We start from the raw sequence: 20,128 nt of genomic DNA on the forward strand, positions 1-20,128 counted from the left end.
ATAAGATACCTGTACAGTGATCATAATGGGCCACTGGGTGGGCAAATGGGAGGTTGCTGGAATTTCAGTATTTTCCAAATTTACCTGTGAGAGATGCTTCATTTTGTATGTCTTAAAGAGGCAGCATTTGTAACAGCTATCAATTATTTATTCATAGCGATATGATACTCAGGAAGTTTATTTATTAAAAAAATTTTTTAATGTTTATTTTTGAGACATACACACACACACACACACACACACACACACACACACACAGCATAAGCAAGGGAGGGGCAGAGAGAGAGAGAGGGAGATGAATTCGAAGCAGGCTGCAGGCTCTGAGCTGTCAGCACAGAGCCCGATGTGGGGCTCGAACTAATGAACTGCAAGATCATGACCCGAACCAAAGTTGGACACAACCGACTGAGCCACCCAGGCACCCTGACACTCGGGAAGTTTGAAATTAAGTACCTAGAGAAAGAGGATATTAAATTGTTTTGAAACTATACATTTTGTATAAATAAAACATACATGTATTTCTTCAGGATTTTTGAAGACCTGTCTAAGGAATTCTGAAGTCATTGTTTTGATAATTCTTTCTGTGTCAGGATTTATGATAGGACAACTGGCTCACAGTTTTGTTCAGGTAATGTATGTACAATAAATTAGTAAGTGAAAGAACAGAAACCAAAATCAAGGTCCACTCTCAACGCTATCCCTGAATGTATGGAATTTTAAAAAAATGTGAACAGCTCCTGAAAAGAATTCATCTGCCATTAAAAATTTTGAAAATGAAAAACCATACAGTATAAGAGACATATTAAAGAAGCAGAAGATAAAATGCTAGTATGGAAGTAAGGAAAATTCAACTGCATTCTTGGGTTCTTCATCGTCTGCCTTTGGAGCCTTACTCCTGTTTCCTTCCCCTCTCTGTATACTGGTTTCATCTGTGGAATAGTCTTCAATACCTGTGGAGCCTCTAGTTATAAAAGGCAGCTGTTACTGTCATAATGAAGCATGGTTACTCTTTTCTGACTGCCAGATTAAATGCAAAATGTGTCATGTAGTATATAATACAGATACAAGAAAAATTTTATTTATTAACTCTTGACTTCAAGTGCATAGCAGTGTGATCAGGAACGATTTGGCTCCACTCATTCTTTTATTTTTAAAAAATGGAGATGATGCTTGTACCTCTCTAGGATTGTAAAAACCTCCTGTTATTCTTCTAAACACCACCATTACTACTAACGTCTTTTGAGTGTTTGCTATGTGCCAGGGTCTCTTTTAAGTGCTTTGTGTTTATTAATTTATTAACTTAGTAATAAGTTATAGAAATAGTAGAATTAGTAAGAAATAGTAATATTTCTTTTTTTCCAGTGAAATATGGAGCTGTTTAATTTTAAAAATTTATGGTTGACACACAATGTTACCTTAGTTTCAGGTGTACAACGTAGTGATTCAACTTCTCTATGTGTTATGCTGTGCTCAACTTATCATCAATTCTTGAGTTAATTCATTGGTCTTCACAGAAACCCAGTGGAAGTAGGTACTGTATCCCATTTTACAGATGAGGAAACTGAGGCACAGAGAGGTTAAGTAATGGAGATTAAACTATTAGTTGAGTCAAAAACTTTTTAGAAGGGAATATTTCCAGCTTTTCAATCATTGTTGCTATCTCTTCCATTCATCTGTACAACCTTCATGATTTATGCCTTATATTCACAATATGTGCTATTATCTATGTATTATTTTTCTCTACTTGACTCACTAAAGGACTTTATTTTTTTTTTTAAGGCAAGAGCATTTCTTTTTATTTTTTTTTAATGTTTATTTCTTTTTGAGAGAGAGACACACAGAGCACTAGTGGGGCAGAGAAAGAGGGAGACACAGAATCTGAAGCAGTCTCCAGGCTTTGAGCTGTCAGCATAGAACCCATCGTGGGACCTGAACTCACAAACTGCGAGATCATGACCTGAGCCGAAGTCAGATACTTAACCGAATGAACCACCCAGGAGCCCCGAGCATTTCTTTTTTAATGTTTACTTTTGAGAGAGAGAGTGAGAGAGTGCGAATGAGTCGGGGAGGGACAGAGAGAGAGGGAGAGAGAGAATCCCAAGCAGGCTCTGCACAGAGCCCAATGCAGGGCTCAGTCTCATGAACTGTGAGATCAAGAGTCAGATGCTTGACCAAATGAACCACCCAGGTGTCCCTCACCAAAGGACTTTAAAATCCTAAGCAAATGTTTGTGAAATCACAAGTACTGTGCAAGGTCTCTTTTCTGTCTTAACGCCAGTTAGAATAAACATCTAACAGTCAAATAAAAAATACTTGTGAACATCTAAAATGCTCTCAGGGATCACTAGTGGCAGGAGTATCACTTTTGAAAACACGGATTACAGTACTTACCACAAGCAGTGTTTGTGTAGCCCAAACTCACACAATTCTCTGATGAACAGTGGACTGTACATATAACTCATCTGGACAGATCGTGAAACCTACAAGACCCTCAAAACTGACCTTGTAGATAATCTCTCATTAGTTGCATGTTGGAATATACTAAAACTTATATTGATTGATATAGCATCAATTTCTAATACCTCAAATTACCTAATTCCAATTTCTAATACCTAAAAATGGCAGCCAGCTAATTTCATATTTATCTTTGTTAGTTTAGGTGCACGAAATTGTCTACCCTCTTCTGAAAACACCAAGCTTTTCACTTTATTGTTATTTTTCACCTATAATTATATTTATGGCTGCTTTGGATGTGGACTTTTATATACTCAAGAATATGCTTTGGCAGGTAAGAACACATCTTAAAACAAATTATGGTCAGTCTTGTTTATGTTAGCAGAAAATATGTTTTGTCTCTAAAGAAGATTAATAATTCACAAATCTCACATTTTTAGTTCTACCCTCCTTCTTCTGTGGAACCACTAAGTAAAGGGAATTGAAGAGAAGGGAGAAGGAATCTGTATTTGCTGAGTGACCAGTGTGATAAGGCACTGAGTAAATATTTCCATTTTATGTATCAACAAATCGTGGCTTAGAGGTCACAAACAAGGCTGATAAATGGCAGAACCTGAATTCTTCATCTCCACTATATCTGTAGATTTGCCCGTTTTCACTGCTAAAATTGTTTTATTTGTGGCTTTCTCTTTCTTCTTAACCATGCTTCCAGACGAGTTTATTTTTTCTTTCAAAGAATATTTTATTTTGTTTGGTTTTATTCTGTACTTTTTCTAACATCTTGAGGCAGACATTAGTTGATTGATTTTTAGGTTTCTTTTTTTTTTTTGTATTTTGTACATTTAAGGTTTAAAATTTTTCTATGACTACTCTTTTAGCTTCACCCACGTGTTTTGATTTTTAGTGTTTTCATTATCATCCCAAACCTATCTAAAATTTTTACTATACTTTTTTCTTTGACCTGTTGATTTTTTTTTTCCTTCATGTGTGGAAGAATTTTACTTGTTTGTTTATTTATTTGTTATTGAAGTGTAGTTGACATACAATATTATATTAATTTCAGTATATCACAGTGAGTTAACAATCACATACATATGAAATGCTCACCATGATGAGTGTAGTTACCATCTGTCATTCTACAAAGTTATTACAATATTAATGACTATCTTCCTTATGCTGTACTTTTATCCCTGTCACTTACTTATTTTATAACTGAAAGTTTGTACCTCTTTGGCCCCTTCGGCTATTTTGCCCACATCCTCCAACCCTCTGATAATCCTCTGTTTGTTCTCTGTGTTATTGAGTCTATTTCTGGTTTTTGTTTATTTATTTATTTACTTTGTTTTTTAGATTCCACACATAAATGAAATCATATGGTATTTGTCTTTTTCTGACTGACTAATTTCACTTAGTGTAATAGGTGCAGTCATGTTGTTGCAAATGGCAAGATTTCATTGTTTTATGTCTGTGTCTCTATATAAATGCCACATCTTCTTTATCCAACTTATCTATCAATGGACATTTAGGTTGCTTGCATATCTTGGCTCTTATAAATAATGCTGCAGTAAGGAGGGATGCATATATCTTTTTGAATTAGTGTTTTGTTTTCTTTGGATAAATACCTAGAAGTGGGATTACTGGATCTTATGGTACTTCTAGTTTTAGTTTTTTGAGGAATCTCCATACTGTTTTCCACAGTGGCTGCACCAATTTCCATTCCTACCAACAGCACAAGAGGCTTCCCTCTTCTCTACATCCTTGTGAACACTTATCCATTTCTTGCCTTTTTGATACTTGCCATTCTGACAGGTGTGAGGTGATAGCTTATTTTGGTTTTGATCTGCATTTCCCTGGTGACTTGTTATGTTGTCTTTTCATGTGTCTGTTATAAGCCATCAATGTGTCTTCTTTGGAAAAAAATCTATTCAGGTCCTCTGCCCATTTTTAATTGAATTATTTGTTTTTAACCCATTAATTACTTAGAAGTTATTTTAAAATTTCCAAATATGGTCTTTTATCGTTATTTCTTTTATCACATTATGACTAGAGAGTGTGTTTTGTATATCAACTCTTGTGGTTTGTGGAGATGTGCTTTGTGGCCTAGTACCTCACTTTTCCAAAATGTTCTTTGCTTTACAAGAATATACATTCTCCCATTGTTGAGTGCAGGGGTCTAAATTAGTTCAGTAGATTATTTTGTTTATTATGAAGTCTGGTTTCTATATCTTTGCCAGTGTTGTTTTTCAATTTAATATAACAAGCTTCCATTATAACTATGGATTTATCAATTTCTGCTTGCAATTCTGCTGGTTTTTACTTTATGTAAGTAGAAACTCTGTTATTAAGTGCCTACAAGTATTATTATTTTCCTAGTTAATTTTTTCCCGTTATTTAGCTACCCTTTTATCCTAAATAATGCTCTTTGCCTTACATCAATTTCATCTGGTATTACTGTAGTTATACCAGCTTTCTTTTGCTTAGTATTTTCCTGATATAATTTTCCCATTCTTCCACTTATAAGATTTTGATGTCCTTATGTCTAGATTTTTTTTGATAATATATACTTAGATTTTGTTATTTTATCCATATTGAGAATCTCTGCTGTTTTACCAGGCACCCGGGTGACTCAGTCAGTTGGTGTCTGACCTTGGCTCAGGTCATGATCTCAAAGTTTGTGGGTTCAAGCTGGTGTCCGGCTTCAGAGCCTAGAGCCTGCTTTGGATTCTGTGTCTCCCACTTTCTCTGCCCCTCCCCCACTTGCACTCTGTCTCTGTCTCTCTCTCTCAATAATAAATATTTAAAAAAAATTAAAAACTAGCTTAATATTTATTGTGATTAAAAATAGATTTAGAAGGGCAAAATATTTTAACAGATTTGAGGCACCAAGGAAGATTGGATGGAAAACAGTGTTTGGAAATATGTTCCACACTGTTAAGCCATTGGAGAAATACAAATTAAAACCACAGTGAGGTACCACTACATACCTATTAGAATGGCAACAGCAGAAACAATAACAAGCCTGATAATAGCAAGTGCTGGTGAGAATGCATGAAAATGCAAAATGGTACAGCCGCTTTGGAGAACGGTTTGGGAGTTTCTTACGGAGTTAAACATACACTTGCCATATGACCCAGTAATTCTACTTCTGTGTATTTACTGAAGTGAAATGAAAGCTTATGTTTACACTAAAACCTCTGTGTGAATCTTTGTAGCAGCCTTTTTCATAATCTGAAAAGTCTAGAAAGAACTCAAATGTTCCTCAGCTAGTGAATGAATGAGCACATTGTGATACATCTTACCATAGAATACCACCCAGCAACAAAAAAGGAACAGAGCTTTAATAGACACAACATAGAATTTCAAATGTCTTAGCCAAGAGAGGGAAACCAGACTCAAAAGGCTACCTACTGTATAATTCCATTCATAGACCTTCCTTCTAGCAAAGCCAAAAGAGTATGTTTGGAGAACAGATCATTTGTTGCCAGGCACTGGGGCTAGGGAAAGAAATTAAGTACAAAGGAGGAGCCTAAGGACAATTTTTTTTTTTTTTTAAGGTGATGGATCTGTTCTGTTTCTTAATTGTGGTCATGGTCACATGACTGCATGCATCTGTCAAGACACCTATAACTCCACATCAAAAGAATGAATTTCACTGCATGTGAATTAAAAATAAGTTAAAAAATCAAAAGAAATCGATTTGGGTTTATTTCTCACATGTAGTTTTGTACTTTGCATTTGCCATGCTTCACCTTTGCTTCTCCTTCAGCCTTCTCAATCAAGTTGAGTCGGTTTTCGTTATTCTTTAATTCCTTCTTCTTGTTTAAGAGTTTTACATTGTTTCTATTTCTGAGGCAGACACTGCTAATTGCCCATCTGATATGCATTCTCTCTTTCTCTCATTAACAGAAACTTACTAGATTTTGCTTGGTATAGTGGTGGGCCCAGTGTGAAATATTCTGTTTCTCAGCAGGTGGTAGCTATGTAGCCTCAGAAAATAGTGTGGCTAATGAAATGTGCACAAAAGTTTGTTGAATGAGGCTTCTAGAAATCCCTTAATAAGAGGGCCAAATCAGCTGGCATGTGGTTTTTGCCCTTTGTTTTTACCTCTCTTTCTGCGTGGAGCCCTGCAGATCAACACCAAGGAAACCAGGAAATGTTTTACACAGAAGCAGGAAACATTTGCATTCTATTTTAAGAACATTTTGATGTTGGGAACTATTAAGCCAGAACGACAAGAAAGATTAGTGAATTGTTCTTGTAACAGTAAGATAGAATCTCTTTTGTTTGGAAGGGATGGTTTCTCTGAGGCAGGTAACCCTAAATACCTTTCAAAGTTATTTTTTAGAGTAACTGTACAAAATGCATAACCAAGGTCTGATTCTTACCTAAGTAAATGTAGTCATGCCATCTTTAAATGTTAAATCTAATACTGTGTTATGAATTGGTTTCACAGGTCTTCCTAACAGGATTAATAAGCTTTGTTGTGGCATTCATCGTAATTGGATATGTCGTTCTGAAATTCAATGAAGAGTCATGGGATTTGCAATCTTGCCTACTCTTTAGCATGACCCTTGGCATTACAGATCCTATTTTTTCTGTGAATTCACTGAAAACTATTGGTATGTCAGATTTATTTCTCTCTCTTACATTTAAAAAAATCTTTAAATATGAAATTTATTGTCAATTTACATTGAAGATACGAGGATAAATTATTTTTCTTTGGATCTTGTTTTGTTTTTGTTTTTTGCACAAATTGTGCATCTGGCAAGTAGATATTTATGCTATTTTTCTTGGCGATGGGGCATTGATGGACTTGAAAGATGCAATGCAAATAAGGCAATCCAAGATCTGGGATAAATACACCAATTGTAATCTCAAAGGATTTTTTTCAAGACGAAAAGTAACCTTTCTAGAAGGTGATAAAAATTAGCATTCTTATTCCATTCCACTGAATTCTAACCCTCAAGGTAGAAACTCTGCCATACCCCCAGTGAAACTCTTCTGAGGCCTTACTGTCTGTTGTTATAACTGCCTCCCTTTTGGACCAGCTAACGGTAAGCAGGTAGTGGAAGGGTGTGTAGTTTATTTAAAAGATCTTACTATGAGTAAGATCATAGTTTGGCAAACATGTTCAATAATAGCTTAGTCCTGGGGCACCTGGGTGGCTCAGTTGGTTAAGTATCTGACTCTTCGTTTTGGCTCAGGACCTTCTGAATCGTGAGATGGAGCCCCAGCATCGGGTTCTGCATGGACAGTGTGGAGCCTGACCCTCTCCTGCTTGCATGCTCTCTCTCTGTCTCTCAAAATAAATAAACTTAAAAAAAAGTAATAGCTTATTCCCAAGAGGGTTTGGGGACCTTCAGTACTTCCCCTCTTATTTGGTAAAAGATGATTTCACTTGGAAATATCCCCCTGTTGTCATGTTTTATTAACACAGCGGTAAAAAACATGAAATGGTTAGGTGCTCTGGTTTCAGTTTTTGACGAAGAAATATTTTCCTAACCAATTTTAAGGTATTGGTTATATTTAATGGAAATATATTGCCTTATGATTGGAACTGGAAACCTCCAACCAATCCGATAAGTGATATTCCCAATTTTACACCCATTTACACCTGCTATTGGGAGAACATCAATTTTTAAGGTGGGAATACCCTAAATTGTCATATTTCTCAAAGAGTCTGATCCTGTCCTCTTTTCTTTCTCTCTCTCTATTTTCTTGAGAGGGAGAGAGAGACAGAGCACGAGCAGTGGAGGGCCAGAGAGAGAGGGGGACACAGAATTCAAAGTAGGCTCCAGGCTCCGAGCTGTCAGCACAGAGCCCGACGCTGGACTTGAACTCATGAACCTTGAGATCATGACCTGAGCCGAAGCTGGACACTTAACCGACAGAGCCACCCAGGCACTCCTTTTCTCTATTTTCTAAGTACAATCTTTTTTTCTATTTTTCCTTTACTTGTCTTTCTCTTTTGGCCATTTGTATTTCCCAATTGTTTTATTCACCTCATTTTTTCCCTGCTCCCTTTTCTGAAACTCTTGACTATAAGTGCCTATAACAAACTATAAACTTTAATTATTTACTGCAGTTTCTATATTCAATTTTTTTCCAAAAAAGAAGTATAATAGAAAGTCTTCTATTTCTTTTTTTTTAATTTTTAAAATTTATTTTTATTTTTATTTTTTGTGAGAGAGAGCACACACACGCACAAATGGGGTAGGAAGAGAGAAGGAGAAAGAGAATACCAAGCAGGCTCCACTCTGTGTGTGTAGCCTGACACAGGGTTCGATCTCACAACTTTGAGATCATGATCTGAGCCAAAATCAAGAGTCAAATGCTTAATCAACTGGGCTACCCAGGTGCCCCGAAAGTCTCCTATTTTTTAAAAAGAAAAACTAGTGAGGGTATTTGGCTCTTAGTTAATATTTTCTTTATGTCATTAATGCTCAAGGTGGTGAATGGGTTTTGGATCCAATAACAATTTTTCCTAATAAGACAAATTTGACTCATTTTTTTTGGGGGGGGGATAAATATCACTTTTGCTTATTTATGGTTTTGGCAGAGTCACCATATAGGCAATATATGTGAATTAGATAAATGGTTCTTTCTTCAAAACAGTTTACTTCTAATTGTCATAGTAATTTTTTAAGGAAAAATATTTTCTGCCATATGCCTAAAATTATTGTAATATACAAAACTAGTTCCTACAATGCAAATAGTGCTTCTTTTGATGTGATACCCTTGGGTACTGTAAATCCTGCACAGTCTGGGTGGCCTGACCTGTTGGAAAAAGTAGTGGATAGTCACATGCAAGTGAAAAGGAACTTGTCTGTTCATTACCTGTTTGAAAAGAATGCATTGGGCTCAAACAATTTTTACTTTGAAACAAATCTGGAAATTTACAACACAGGACACAAAAGATATTGTAAAGGAAGCAGAGAAAGGGGAACATTTTTGTCCTGTTAGTGGGAATGCAAATTGGTGCAGCCACTCTGGAAAACAGTATGGAGTTTTCTCAAAAAGTTAAAAATAGAACCACCCTACAATGCAGCAATTCCATTACTTGGTATTTATCCAAAGGATATAAAAATACTGATTTGAAAGGGCACATGCACCCTGTGTTTATAGCAGCATTATCAACAATAGCCAAATTATGCAAAGAACCCAAATGTCCATCAACTAGGTAAAGATGTAAGATATAGATATCATGGAACATTACTCAGCCACCAGAAAGAATCTTTCCATTTGCAACAATGTGGATGGAGCTAGACTGTATTATGCTAAGTGAAATAAGTCAGTCAGAGAAAGACAAATACCATGTGATTTTACTCATGTGGAATTTAAGAAACAAAATGGATGAACATAGGGGAAAGAACATAGAGGGAAGCAACCCATAAGAGACTCTTAACCGTAGAGAACAAACTGAGGGTTGCTGGAGCGGAGGTGGGTGGGGGGAAGAGCCAAATTGGGGATGGGTATTAAGGAGGGCATTTGTTGGGATGAACGCTGGGTGTTATATATAAGTGATGAATTGCTAAATTCTACTCCTGAAACTAATATACACTATATGTTAACTAAAATTTAAATAAAAACATGAAATATTTTTTAAAAACCCAAAAAGCAAATCTGAAATAGGACCTTGTAAAGGAATAAAACAAAGTTTTGGTATGATCTCAACTGAGTAAAAAGTTTATACGCTTACAAAAGACTTCAACATTAAAGTTGTATCTGAGCTGTGAAGCTGTTAGGTGGCTTTTGTTTTATTCTTTCCTTTTTCACATTTTTCAGTGAATTAGTGAGTATAAGTTCTACATTATGAGGGAGTAATTCTTGTGGTATTTTGCCATTAAACACAGCTACAAGGCAAATTCAATGCTTCATACTTCAGACCTTGCATTTTACTTGTTCCAGGTTGGGTCCCTGAATTTGAGGGAAGGATAAAAGGATTTCATGAGCAGCTAAATCAAATGTGCTAATAATCTCTAAATCTGTTTTGCCAGCATTTTTTTGTGGCTTCTGTCACAGTCAAAGCTAGCAACAAGTAGTAAACTGAATATTGGTTAGCAACCCTCTTGGGAGCTTCCCAGATGCAATTTGAAACTGACCCCCATATGCAGAGGGGAGGGAGAGACTGAAGAAAGAGGCAGGTTGGTAGGTTTTTATAAGCAGAAGAAACTTACATACAAGGCTTGTCTTGGGTAGCAACAAGATGAAAGCATCCCTGCCCCTGCACTCCACATCTTAAAATGTATGTATTGGCCTCAACAGAGTCCAGTCATGTGTGCTGTGTGGGGGTTCTGAACACCCATCACTATCTCAAGGCCGTGTCCTTGGATCAGCCTCTGGGAGCAGGAAAGGCAAGTGGAGCTCACATTCCACTTGCTGAAGAGGGGATGAGGAGCCTCTAATCACCTCCAAGTCAGCAGGTCAACTGCCAGTCATATCTTCGTTCCCCAACAACAAGAGGATTATAACTTATCTTGCCAGTTGCTTTCTTTATTGGCTACAATAATGAAGCAAGAAGAACAGAAATAAACAGCCTGAATACATTGATCCACAGGCAGACACTGAGTAATTAGAAATTCTGTATAATCCTGTATATCCCATCATTCAGGAGACTTTGGGAAAGATGGATAGAATCTGAATATTCTGATGTTTCATATCCTCAGATCAAACACTGGAAAGCAGAGATTTTCTTTCTTTCAAACTACATATAGTGTTCTAGAAATAATAATAATAATAATAAAATAATAATAATAATAATAATACCCCAGCTATATATATTTAATTATTATGTGTTTCAAAAACACCAAAAGAAAAAAATTAGAATTTTAATCAGATCCAGTTCTGTTTGGATTTTTAAAAAAAGTGTCACCGTGATCATTTTGAATTTGATGCAATGGGATTATATTAAACAGATGCTTTTAGAAAATATGTAGTTTTGCAATCCTTTCTATATCAATTTTTAATTATATTAGGATGCATAATGTACTATTGTGTGTCATATGTTCTTAAATTTGGGGATTATGCCAGCTCCACAAACTCATCAGGGACACTGGGTCTCTCTGTTTATATATTCCTGTGGATATGGGGAAGGAAAACTCTTGAAGGAGCAGAGGAAACAACCCCTTTCATGTTTGTCACAGCCAGAGTGGAAAAACTTCATAATTCATGGGACATCAAGTAGAGGCCTTAGTAGCAGGGAAATTTTCCTTTAAACTAAAGGCTGCTCTGGTACTCTGTAGCAAAGCCTAAAAGCAAGTTATAAAAGGTTAAGCTATTTCCAAGTAATAACTGCTCTAGAACAAAAAATATTTATAGGAATACAAAAATATACAGCATCTAATAAGGTAAAATATACACTTCTGTCATGTATAATAAAAAATTAGCAGGCATGCAAAGGAGCAGGAAAACATGAGTCATAAAAAGTACAAAATAATAAGTAGAAACAGATGCAGTAATGAGGCAGATGGTAGAATTACTAGATACAAACATTAAAGCAGTTATTGTAACTCTATTCTGTAGATTCAAAAAATTAGAGGAAGGATTAAGGCTGGGGTAAAACTTACTCCTGTCATCTTGTGAGAGCCCGTTGTTAAATAACCACAAATTTTGCAAGCCAGTTGTTAAACCAACAATAACTTCAAATTGGCTATGATGGAAGTATTTATACATGGAATTGGCAAATGCTACAAATCAGGTGTTTTTGTTTTTGTTTTAATTTTGGAGAGGTGGTTTATCAGCATACCACTGGTAGATATAAAAAAAGACCTAAATCAAACTTCTAGAGATGAAAAACACAATACCTAAGGCAAAAATTCCACTGGATGGAAGTAGATTAGACACTGTAAAAGAAAGTATTAGTGAACTTGAAGGGACAGCAATAGAAACTATCCAAAACAAAGCACATGGAGAAAATAAGTGAAAAGAACATTAGTGAACCGTGGGACAACTTCAAGTGGTTTGATATACAAGTCCCCAAAAAAGAGGAGAGAGAGTGGGAGAAACAAAAAAATACTTGAAGAAATAATGGATGAAAAATTCTGAATCAAGAAGCTCAACCTACATGAACCCAAGAAACATAAAACTACACTATGACATAAAAATCAAGTTCCTAAAAATATCTTAAAGGCAGACAGAAGGGGAGACACATTATATACAGAGGAACAAAAATAATAATGACTTCTTTTCAGAAACAATGCAAATGAGAAGATGGTGGAACAACGTTTTTAAAGTACTAAAATAAAAACTTAGAATCCTCAGTGGAAATATATTTGAAAAGCAAAGGTAAAACACCTTCTTAAACATACTGAAACTAAAAGAATTTATCATTAGCAGATCCTCACTATTAAAAGATGATAAAGGAAGTCAGGAAGAATGAAACTGGTACCAAATAGAAATTTGGATCTACATAAAGGAATGAAAAGCCCTGTAATTTGTAAACATATGGGAAAATATTTTTTTCATATTTTTATTTTTATTAGAAAATTTTTTCCTAATGTTTATTCATTTATTTGAGAGACAGAGAGAGACAGAGCATGAGTGGGGGAGGGACACAGAGAGAGAGAGAGAGAGAGAGAGAGACACAGAATCCGAAGCAGGCTCCGGGCTCTGAGCTATCAGCACAGAGCCTGGTGTGGGGCTCAAACTCATGAACCTGTAGATCATGACCTGAGCCAAGTCGGCTGCTTAACTGACTGAGCCACCCAGGTGCCCCTGACTTTTTTTTCTTATTTTTAAATCTATTTAAAGTATAATATTTAAAGCAACAATGATAGCAATCTACCTTGGGTTTTATTTCTCTGCTCCTCCATTCTTTGTGTGTGGCTTCTACTCTCAGGATCACAAGTTGGCTGCTAAAGTTCCAGTCATCACACCCACATTTCAGGCAAGGAGAAGAGGAAAAGGGCAAGGGACAGAGAGATGCTTCTTTCAACCAAGTCACTTCTCCCTCCAAGAAATTTCCCCAGAGTCCAACTTGGTAACTTCCACTTATATCTCAGTGGCTACTCTTTGAAGCCCAGGATGTGAGGGGAAATGGTCATTTTGCTGAACACAGTGCCACCCTGGATAAAACCAGTTTTGTTACCAAGAACAGAGGATGGATACTGGTTGGGCGAGTACCAGTCACTATCACCCTACTCATAAGTTGTGTATCACTAAGCAATTAATTTGATTATATTTTCCATTAAACTTAACTACTTGTGGATGCTAAGTGCCAATAAGATTTTGTACTGAATTAAAATTTTTTAAAAACAGCTTTTTTGAAATATAATCCATGTACCATAAAATGTATCCTTCTAAAGTGTACACTTCAGTGATCTATAATATATTTAGAGTTATACAACCATCATCACCATCTAATTTTAGAACTTTTTTTTTTTTGAGAGAGAGAGCACACGGGCAGGGGAGAGAGGGCGAGGGAGAGAGAGAGAGAGAGAGAGAGAGAGAGAGAGAGAGAGACGGTCTTAAGCAGGCTCCACACTGGGTGTGATCTCATGACTGTGAGGTGAAATCCAGAGTCAGACACCTAACTGACTGAGGTACCCAGATACCCCTGAAGCAGTTTTATCACCATCAAAGAAATCTCCTGGCCATTAGCAGTCACATCTAATTCCCCTATTCCAAGCCCCTGGCAACCAACCACTAATCTACTTTCTGTCTATAGATTTGCCTATTCTGGACATTTCATACAAGTCAAACCATACAATATGTGTTTCTTGTGTTCGTCTTCTTTCCCTTTTTATAATGTTTTCAAGGTTCATCCATGCTGTAACATGTATCAATCAGTACTTCCTTCTTTTCTGTGGCTGAATAATTTGATTGACTATTACAAATAATGCTGCTATGAACATTCATGTAAAATTGTGTGGACGTAGGTTTTCAATTCTCTTGAGCATATGTCTAGAAGTAGAATCGCTGGGTCATCCTTTGTACTTATTTCTAAAATGTGATTTTTGTGGAGTCGAATGACTTCTGTTTATTCAAGCTAAATATTGTGTCACGCTGAGAAGTACTTTGTCTCATTCTAAAACTCAAGCATGGTTTGAGGCCATGGACACTTCAGAGAATGCTATTGTCATGTTCCCTTGTCGTTGGAGATATAAAAAAAAAGCACATGAAGAAATTAAAAATGGTGGTTGCCTTACAGACCCATCCCAGTCATGGCTGTTTTCTTTCTGTCAGCATATTCCTTCTCTTTTATTTTTGTGTTTCCTGGGCAAGAGCATCATTTTCATGTACCAAATTAAATTACATTTTATATTTCCTTTTCCAGGCATTTCCAAAATGTATACTGATATCATAAGAGGAGAATCAATGATAATTTGTGGCTTCACATCCACACTTTTTGGACTTTTTCGGAACAACTTACTCCACATTTCCATACTTAGAGGTAAGAGCATTTATTTTCCTGTGAATATTTTCTAAGATGTGAGTGCATTATTAAAAATTGTTTATTTATTTATTTTGAGAAAGAGAGAGTAAGTGTGCATGAGAGAGAGGGGCAGAGAGAGAGAAGGAGAGAGAGAATCCCAGGCAGTTTCCACAATGTCAGCACAGAGCCCAACGTGGACCTTGATCTCACAGACAGTGAGGTCATGACCTGAGCTGAAATCAAGAGTTGGACACTTAACTGACTGAGCCACCCAGGTGCCCCTCCTCTGCATATTTTCTAAAATCATTCTTCTATGATGCATTTCAATTCACACCAAAGTTAAAATACATTCAAGATGTCTTAACTTTACTGCATTCTCTATATTTTACTTTTGGACCAGTTAAAATAGCATATATCAGATAACAAGAAAATAATTACCATATATATGTTTTCTTGGACAGTATGGGGGAAAGAATGGTAAAAAAATGATTTAGTTTCTCTCCCCACCACACACACATCATCTGGCTCCAAGTAACTGCTTTCCTGGATCAATCTGGATCTCAGTGAGTGGATGTTAAGAATTGATTAGGGGCACCTGGGTGCCTTAGTGGGTAGAGCATCTGACTCTTGATCTCAGGGTCATGAATTCAAGCCCCACGTTGGTGTGGAGCCTACTTAAAAAAAGAAAAAAAAAATGGACTTGATCCTGGATTTGAGCCTGAGGGTGAAGGCAGAATGTGATAGTTTTAGGAGGAGAGAGGTGCTAAAAGGAGAAAGAAATATTGGTGATAAAGAGGGGTGTGCAGTGCTTCTCAATGGGGAGCTATAGGCATTTGGGGTGGGACAATCTTTGTTATTTAGGACTGACCTTGGCATTGTCTGACACCCGCTCGCTGACTGCCATTGTTGCCCCCAGTTTTGGTGACTACAGAAAATTTCTCTTCTCCATTTCCCAAATGCCCTTGGGCTGGGGGTCACAAATGGACTTCAGATTGGTGGGGACCCTGGACACGATTTGCTTGGCCCTAATTTAGTATGTAAACAGTTTGAATTTGGATGGTTTTTTGGTCAGAGGTTCACTTTCTAGTTTGTTACAGGCTTTTCACTTGCCTGGCTTCTGAGGACATTTGAGTCTGCTCTTCCTGGATAAGCAAACCTCAAGCTACAGACCATTAGGGAAATGTCCCCAGAAAGTCTGTTTTACCAGCTTTCCTGAAACTCCCACTTGCTGAAGGACAAGGTCCCCATTCAAAATCTCAAAAGCAAACCAAAGCACATAGACCCATCTGCCATCAATGAAAGAAACGAAAGTTACAGTTCAACTTCTGTTCTTTCTTATTTTCTTTTTCTAGACTTACATGTAATCACGGGCCTCTGCTTGGGCATCTTTGGAAGCATAATATGTGGATATTCGTGTGCAAGAATCATTCAGTTTATATTGACTGACCTCTTTAGCAATACACTAACTAGTGTCATTCTTTGCATTTCAATGGTGTACCTGACTTTCTACGTTGGTAAGGCAGAAACAAATACAAAAAAATGCTGCCCTCAAAGTGAATTTTATGTACTTTTCTTCTTCGTTGATCTTGAATCATTTGCTTCTTCCTAACTGCTTCCCCCTTGTTGCAGCCCCTCTGTGCATCTTGTCATGTTATTCTTCTGCTACTTCTAGCTCTTTCCTACTGTCTCTTAACATCTCCTTAATTTCAACCTCACGTCCCTTCCCTTTGCATTATTTCTCTATGTAATTACTCTCTTGCTCTTTTTTTTTTAATTAAAAAAATGTTTATTTATTTTGAGAGAGAGAGTAAGCAAGGGAGGTGCAGAGAGAGAGAGAGAGAGAATCCCAAGCAGGCTCTGCACTGTCAGCTCAGAGCCCAGCTAAGGGCTCAAATCCACCAACCACGAGATCATGACTGGGCCAAAATCAAGAGTTGGACACTTAATTGCCTGAGCCACCCAGGCACCCCTCTCTTATTCTTTTTGAACTCTACCTTTTGACCTTACATTTAGTCATTGGCAGTCCCCTGGAATCAGCTCAGTGCTGATTCCTGCTCTGACCCTTAGCAACCCATCTCTAAAATGAGAGAACCAGGAGAGATGCTCCTGAGGTCTTTGCAGCTCAGCTGCCTTTCATTCCATGGGCTTCACAATGAGGGGCCTGTAGGAATGGTGGCCCTCACCAGAGGCTAGGGGGCAGGAGAGTAGAGGGAGAAATCAGGTAGGTATACCTGTATCTAGAAAAGAAGCAGGAAAGTAGAATAATCGTAGGAGTCAAAGTGCCTAACTGGTAGACCTGCAATAATTTGCTAGTTTAGTCCAGTGGGATTGGCAATTAAGGATTTTTACTAGCCTGATTGAGCTAACCAGTCCCCAAGAGCCATAGCAACTGCATCGAAACAGTCAAATCCTGCTTCTGCTCTCACCCCACATAGTGGGGCAACTTACAACCATGAAAGACCTGAAGCATCAAAAGCTTAATTACTCTTGTCATCTCCAGTTACCTAAAAGCTCTGCTTCCACTCTAGGTAGATTGCCACCTGGGACTTGCTTACTGCCCTGAATCAGTAAAAGTACAGAAGGTGTTCACTGAATGGTCATTTCCTTCAGATTCCTAATTTTCTTTTTTTTTTTTTTTCTTCTCCCTGTGAAACTTTTATGGATGCCTTAAATATCTGGAGAAAAAAATTTTAAAAATTAGTATTTCCATTTCTTCCACCAGATCATGAGTTCCTTGATGTGGAGGCTGTCTCTTTTTCATCTTTTTATTTATTCTCTTTTCTGTGTTCTCCCAGCCAACCCCAGTGCTTCCTATATGCCTGAAAGTAATTTGACACATGTTGGTTGAATACACTGATACTAGTCCTTGAAGCGTTTTGGAGTTAGGCAGACTTGAATTCAACCCCCACCTTCACAATTTATTAGCTTGCTGACCTTGGAATATTACTTAACCTCTCTAAGCTTTAGTTTCCTTATCTATAAAAGTGATATAGAAACACCTAGCCTATAGGGGTACTCTTGGCACTAACAAGATAATGTATGTCCAATGATTTGCTCATGCTGATAGGCTGGAGACAGCTCTTAGCCGCTTGCGAGAGCTGACTGTACACATCTCTTTCACAGCTCTGTTCAAGTGACATCATGTTGAAATTGGTCATATTGCGAGTATTTACACCATGGAAATTGGCAGACACTGTCCATCAGGGACTTTTAAAAACTCATTTAACCTCCGGAGAGCTGCTTTTAAACATTTACTAGCTCACCACTGAACTCAAGTTCGGGCAGCTAACAAACATCGGTTCCCTTCCACTTTCCTTCTGAAAGAGGGAAGTGCTTCTGGTCAGTGCTTGGGAGGCCTGGACTAGATTGTCCCTTTCAGTCTCAGGAGAAACCACTGCTGAGGGAGGCTTGATGTTGGACCTGTGGCCTCGGGAACTTGTGAGGCAATAAATTCCTGTTGTTTAAGATAGTTTGTGGAACTCTTTTTCAGCAGCGCCAGGAAACCGATATTCTCCCTCCTCCATTGCACTTTCCTCTGCTTCAGGGATTAAAAAACCACTTTGGGTGGTCCTTTACTCTTATGTTTAATTATTTCAGTGGTAGACATGTTAACACGAGAAGTTCCATTGCCAGAAATTCCATTGCTAAACACAGATAAAATTCTAATGCACACACTCTCCAATGTTACATTTCTGTTATGTTATCTAATTTTTTTTTTTTTTTTGTCCCTTTGCTAATGAACACTCAGTCAACTGGCTAAAGCCCAGGGAGCCTCTGATTGAGGTTACAGTGTCACCTCTTTGAGCACATACAGTAATTTCCATTTTTGTCTCTGTTGTGTTCAGTTCATGAAACCTGGACTTGTATAAAAATATTCATTCTTTTCCATGAAACAAAACAAAACAAAACAAAACAAAAAACAAAATAAATGGCACATACATTGCCTCACAAAAGGCACAATGCTTCTGGAACATTGTTGGTTCACAGGTAGTGCAGTTGGAAATATTCATACATCAGCCCATGGAAGAAAGTTTGAATTTAGGACAGAAAAGGCACTTCAAAAGTCAGTGTATAATTCATGAAACATGGTAGGTTTTATAAAAGCCAGAGGTGTACCAAGAGAGGGGCTTAATCTAAGCATGAGGAATATTATATCAAGTGATGTTATTCACAATTTCTGGGGAATGAAGATAATAAAGAGCAGACAACATTTAAAGTTTCATTGTTTTAAAACTCTCTACAAACAATGCATCTCCTTCTTGCCTGTGCTGATGCTCTCCAGTGTCTCTTTGTATAGTCATTGGTCTAGATTATAAAGGCCCTCTGTCATCATCCAAATATATTTTAGTTAGAAATACATCCAGTCTTGAATCCTGGTGCTTTTAGGGAAAAAAAATTTCCCTTTGATTCTCCTTTTAGGGGGACCTTCACTTTTTCTAAACCAGAGAGAGGAAGAGAGAGACAAAGATTGAGAGAGCCACTTGTCCACAGCGTCAGTTCTCTGTGGTAGTTTTTTTCCATTGAGTCAGAAAAACATTGAGTTCCATATGACTACTGGGGTTCGTGCTGATGAAAATTACTTTCTTTATTACATGGTCCATGATTTTTCCCCCCTTCAGAACACTTAGAATATTATTGAATATAATAGCATTTGTAATTTTGTAAAAATGTCACCTAATTATAAGAGTAATGCATGTTTATTGTAGAATTTTGGAAGTCAAAGAAAAAAAATCACCAATAAACCTATGTTATAAATTAGAGTATGGATACATTTTGGTATATGTCCTCAGCCTTTAAAAAATACATATAAACACACATACATATATTAATGTATGCATTCATACCATGTAATCTATAACATTGGGATTATATGAAATAAGATGACATCAGTTTTAAATTTTTTTCATGTTTATTAATTTTTGAGAGAGAGACAGAGCATGAGCAGGGGAGGGGCAGAGAGAGAGGGAGACAGAGAATCGGAAGCAGGCTCCAGGCTCTGAGCTGTCGGCACAGAGCCCGACGCGGGGGCTCAAACTCACAAACTGTGAGATCATAACCTGAGCCGAAGTCGGTCACTCAACCGACTGAGCCACCCAGGCGTCCCAATGACATCAGTTTTAAATAACATCATTTACTGGTTTCCTCATAGCAGACGTTGTCTCCAAGTACTGTCTATTACTGAGAAAGATGACCTTTAAAATCCAGTAATACTGGAGCACCTGGGTGGCTCAGTTGGTTTTGGCTCAAGTCATGATCTCACGGTTCGTGGGATTGAGCCCCTCGTGGTCTGTCAGCACAGAG

The 20,128-nt window shown here is 37.3% G+C and overlaps 1 protein-coding gene across 3 annotated transcripts in view; it reads left to right on the forward strand.

The window, feature by feature from the left end:
* Positions 1-20,128, forward strand: part of SLC9C2 (solute carrier family 9 member C2 (putative)) — an 85,914-nt gene that overhangs the window by 3,205 nt on the left and 62,581 nt on the right. For 2 of the 3 annotated variants that reach the window (XM_040451664.1, XM_040451663.1), the window contains exons 3-7: positions 528-628; positions 2,660-2,788; positions 6,908-7,073; positions 14,729-14,845; positions 16,180-16,341. In XM_040451664.1, coding sequence (XP_040307598.1) covers positions 528-628; positions 2,660-2,788; positions 6,908-7,073; positions 14,729-14,845; positions 16,180-16,341 — 675 coding nt within the window. Of the gene's footprint in view, positions 1-525; positions 629-2,654; positions 2,789-6,907; positions 7,074-14,728; positions 14,846-16,179; positions 16,342-20,128 lie in introns of those variants that run through there. The other variant, XM_040451665.1, reaches the window with a different exon arrangement.

The sequence above is a fragment of the Herpailurus yagouaroundi genome, unplaced genomic scaffold, assembly GCF_014898765.1.
Source record: "Herpailurus yagouaroundi ecotype Mexico unplaced genomic scaffold, PumYag 205, whole genome shotgun sequence".
Taxonomy (NCBI): Eukaryota; Metazoa; Chordata; class Mammalia; order Carnivora; family Felidae; genus Herpailurus; species Herpailurus yagouaroundi.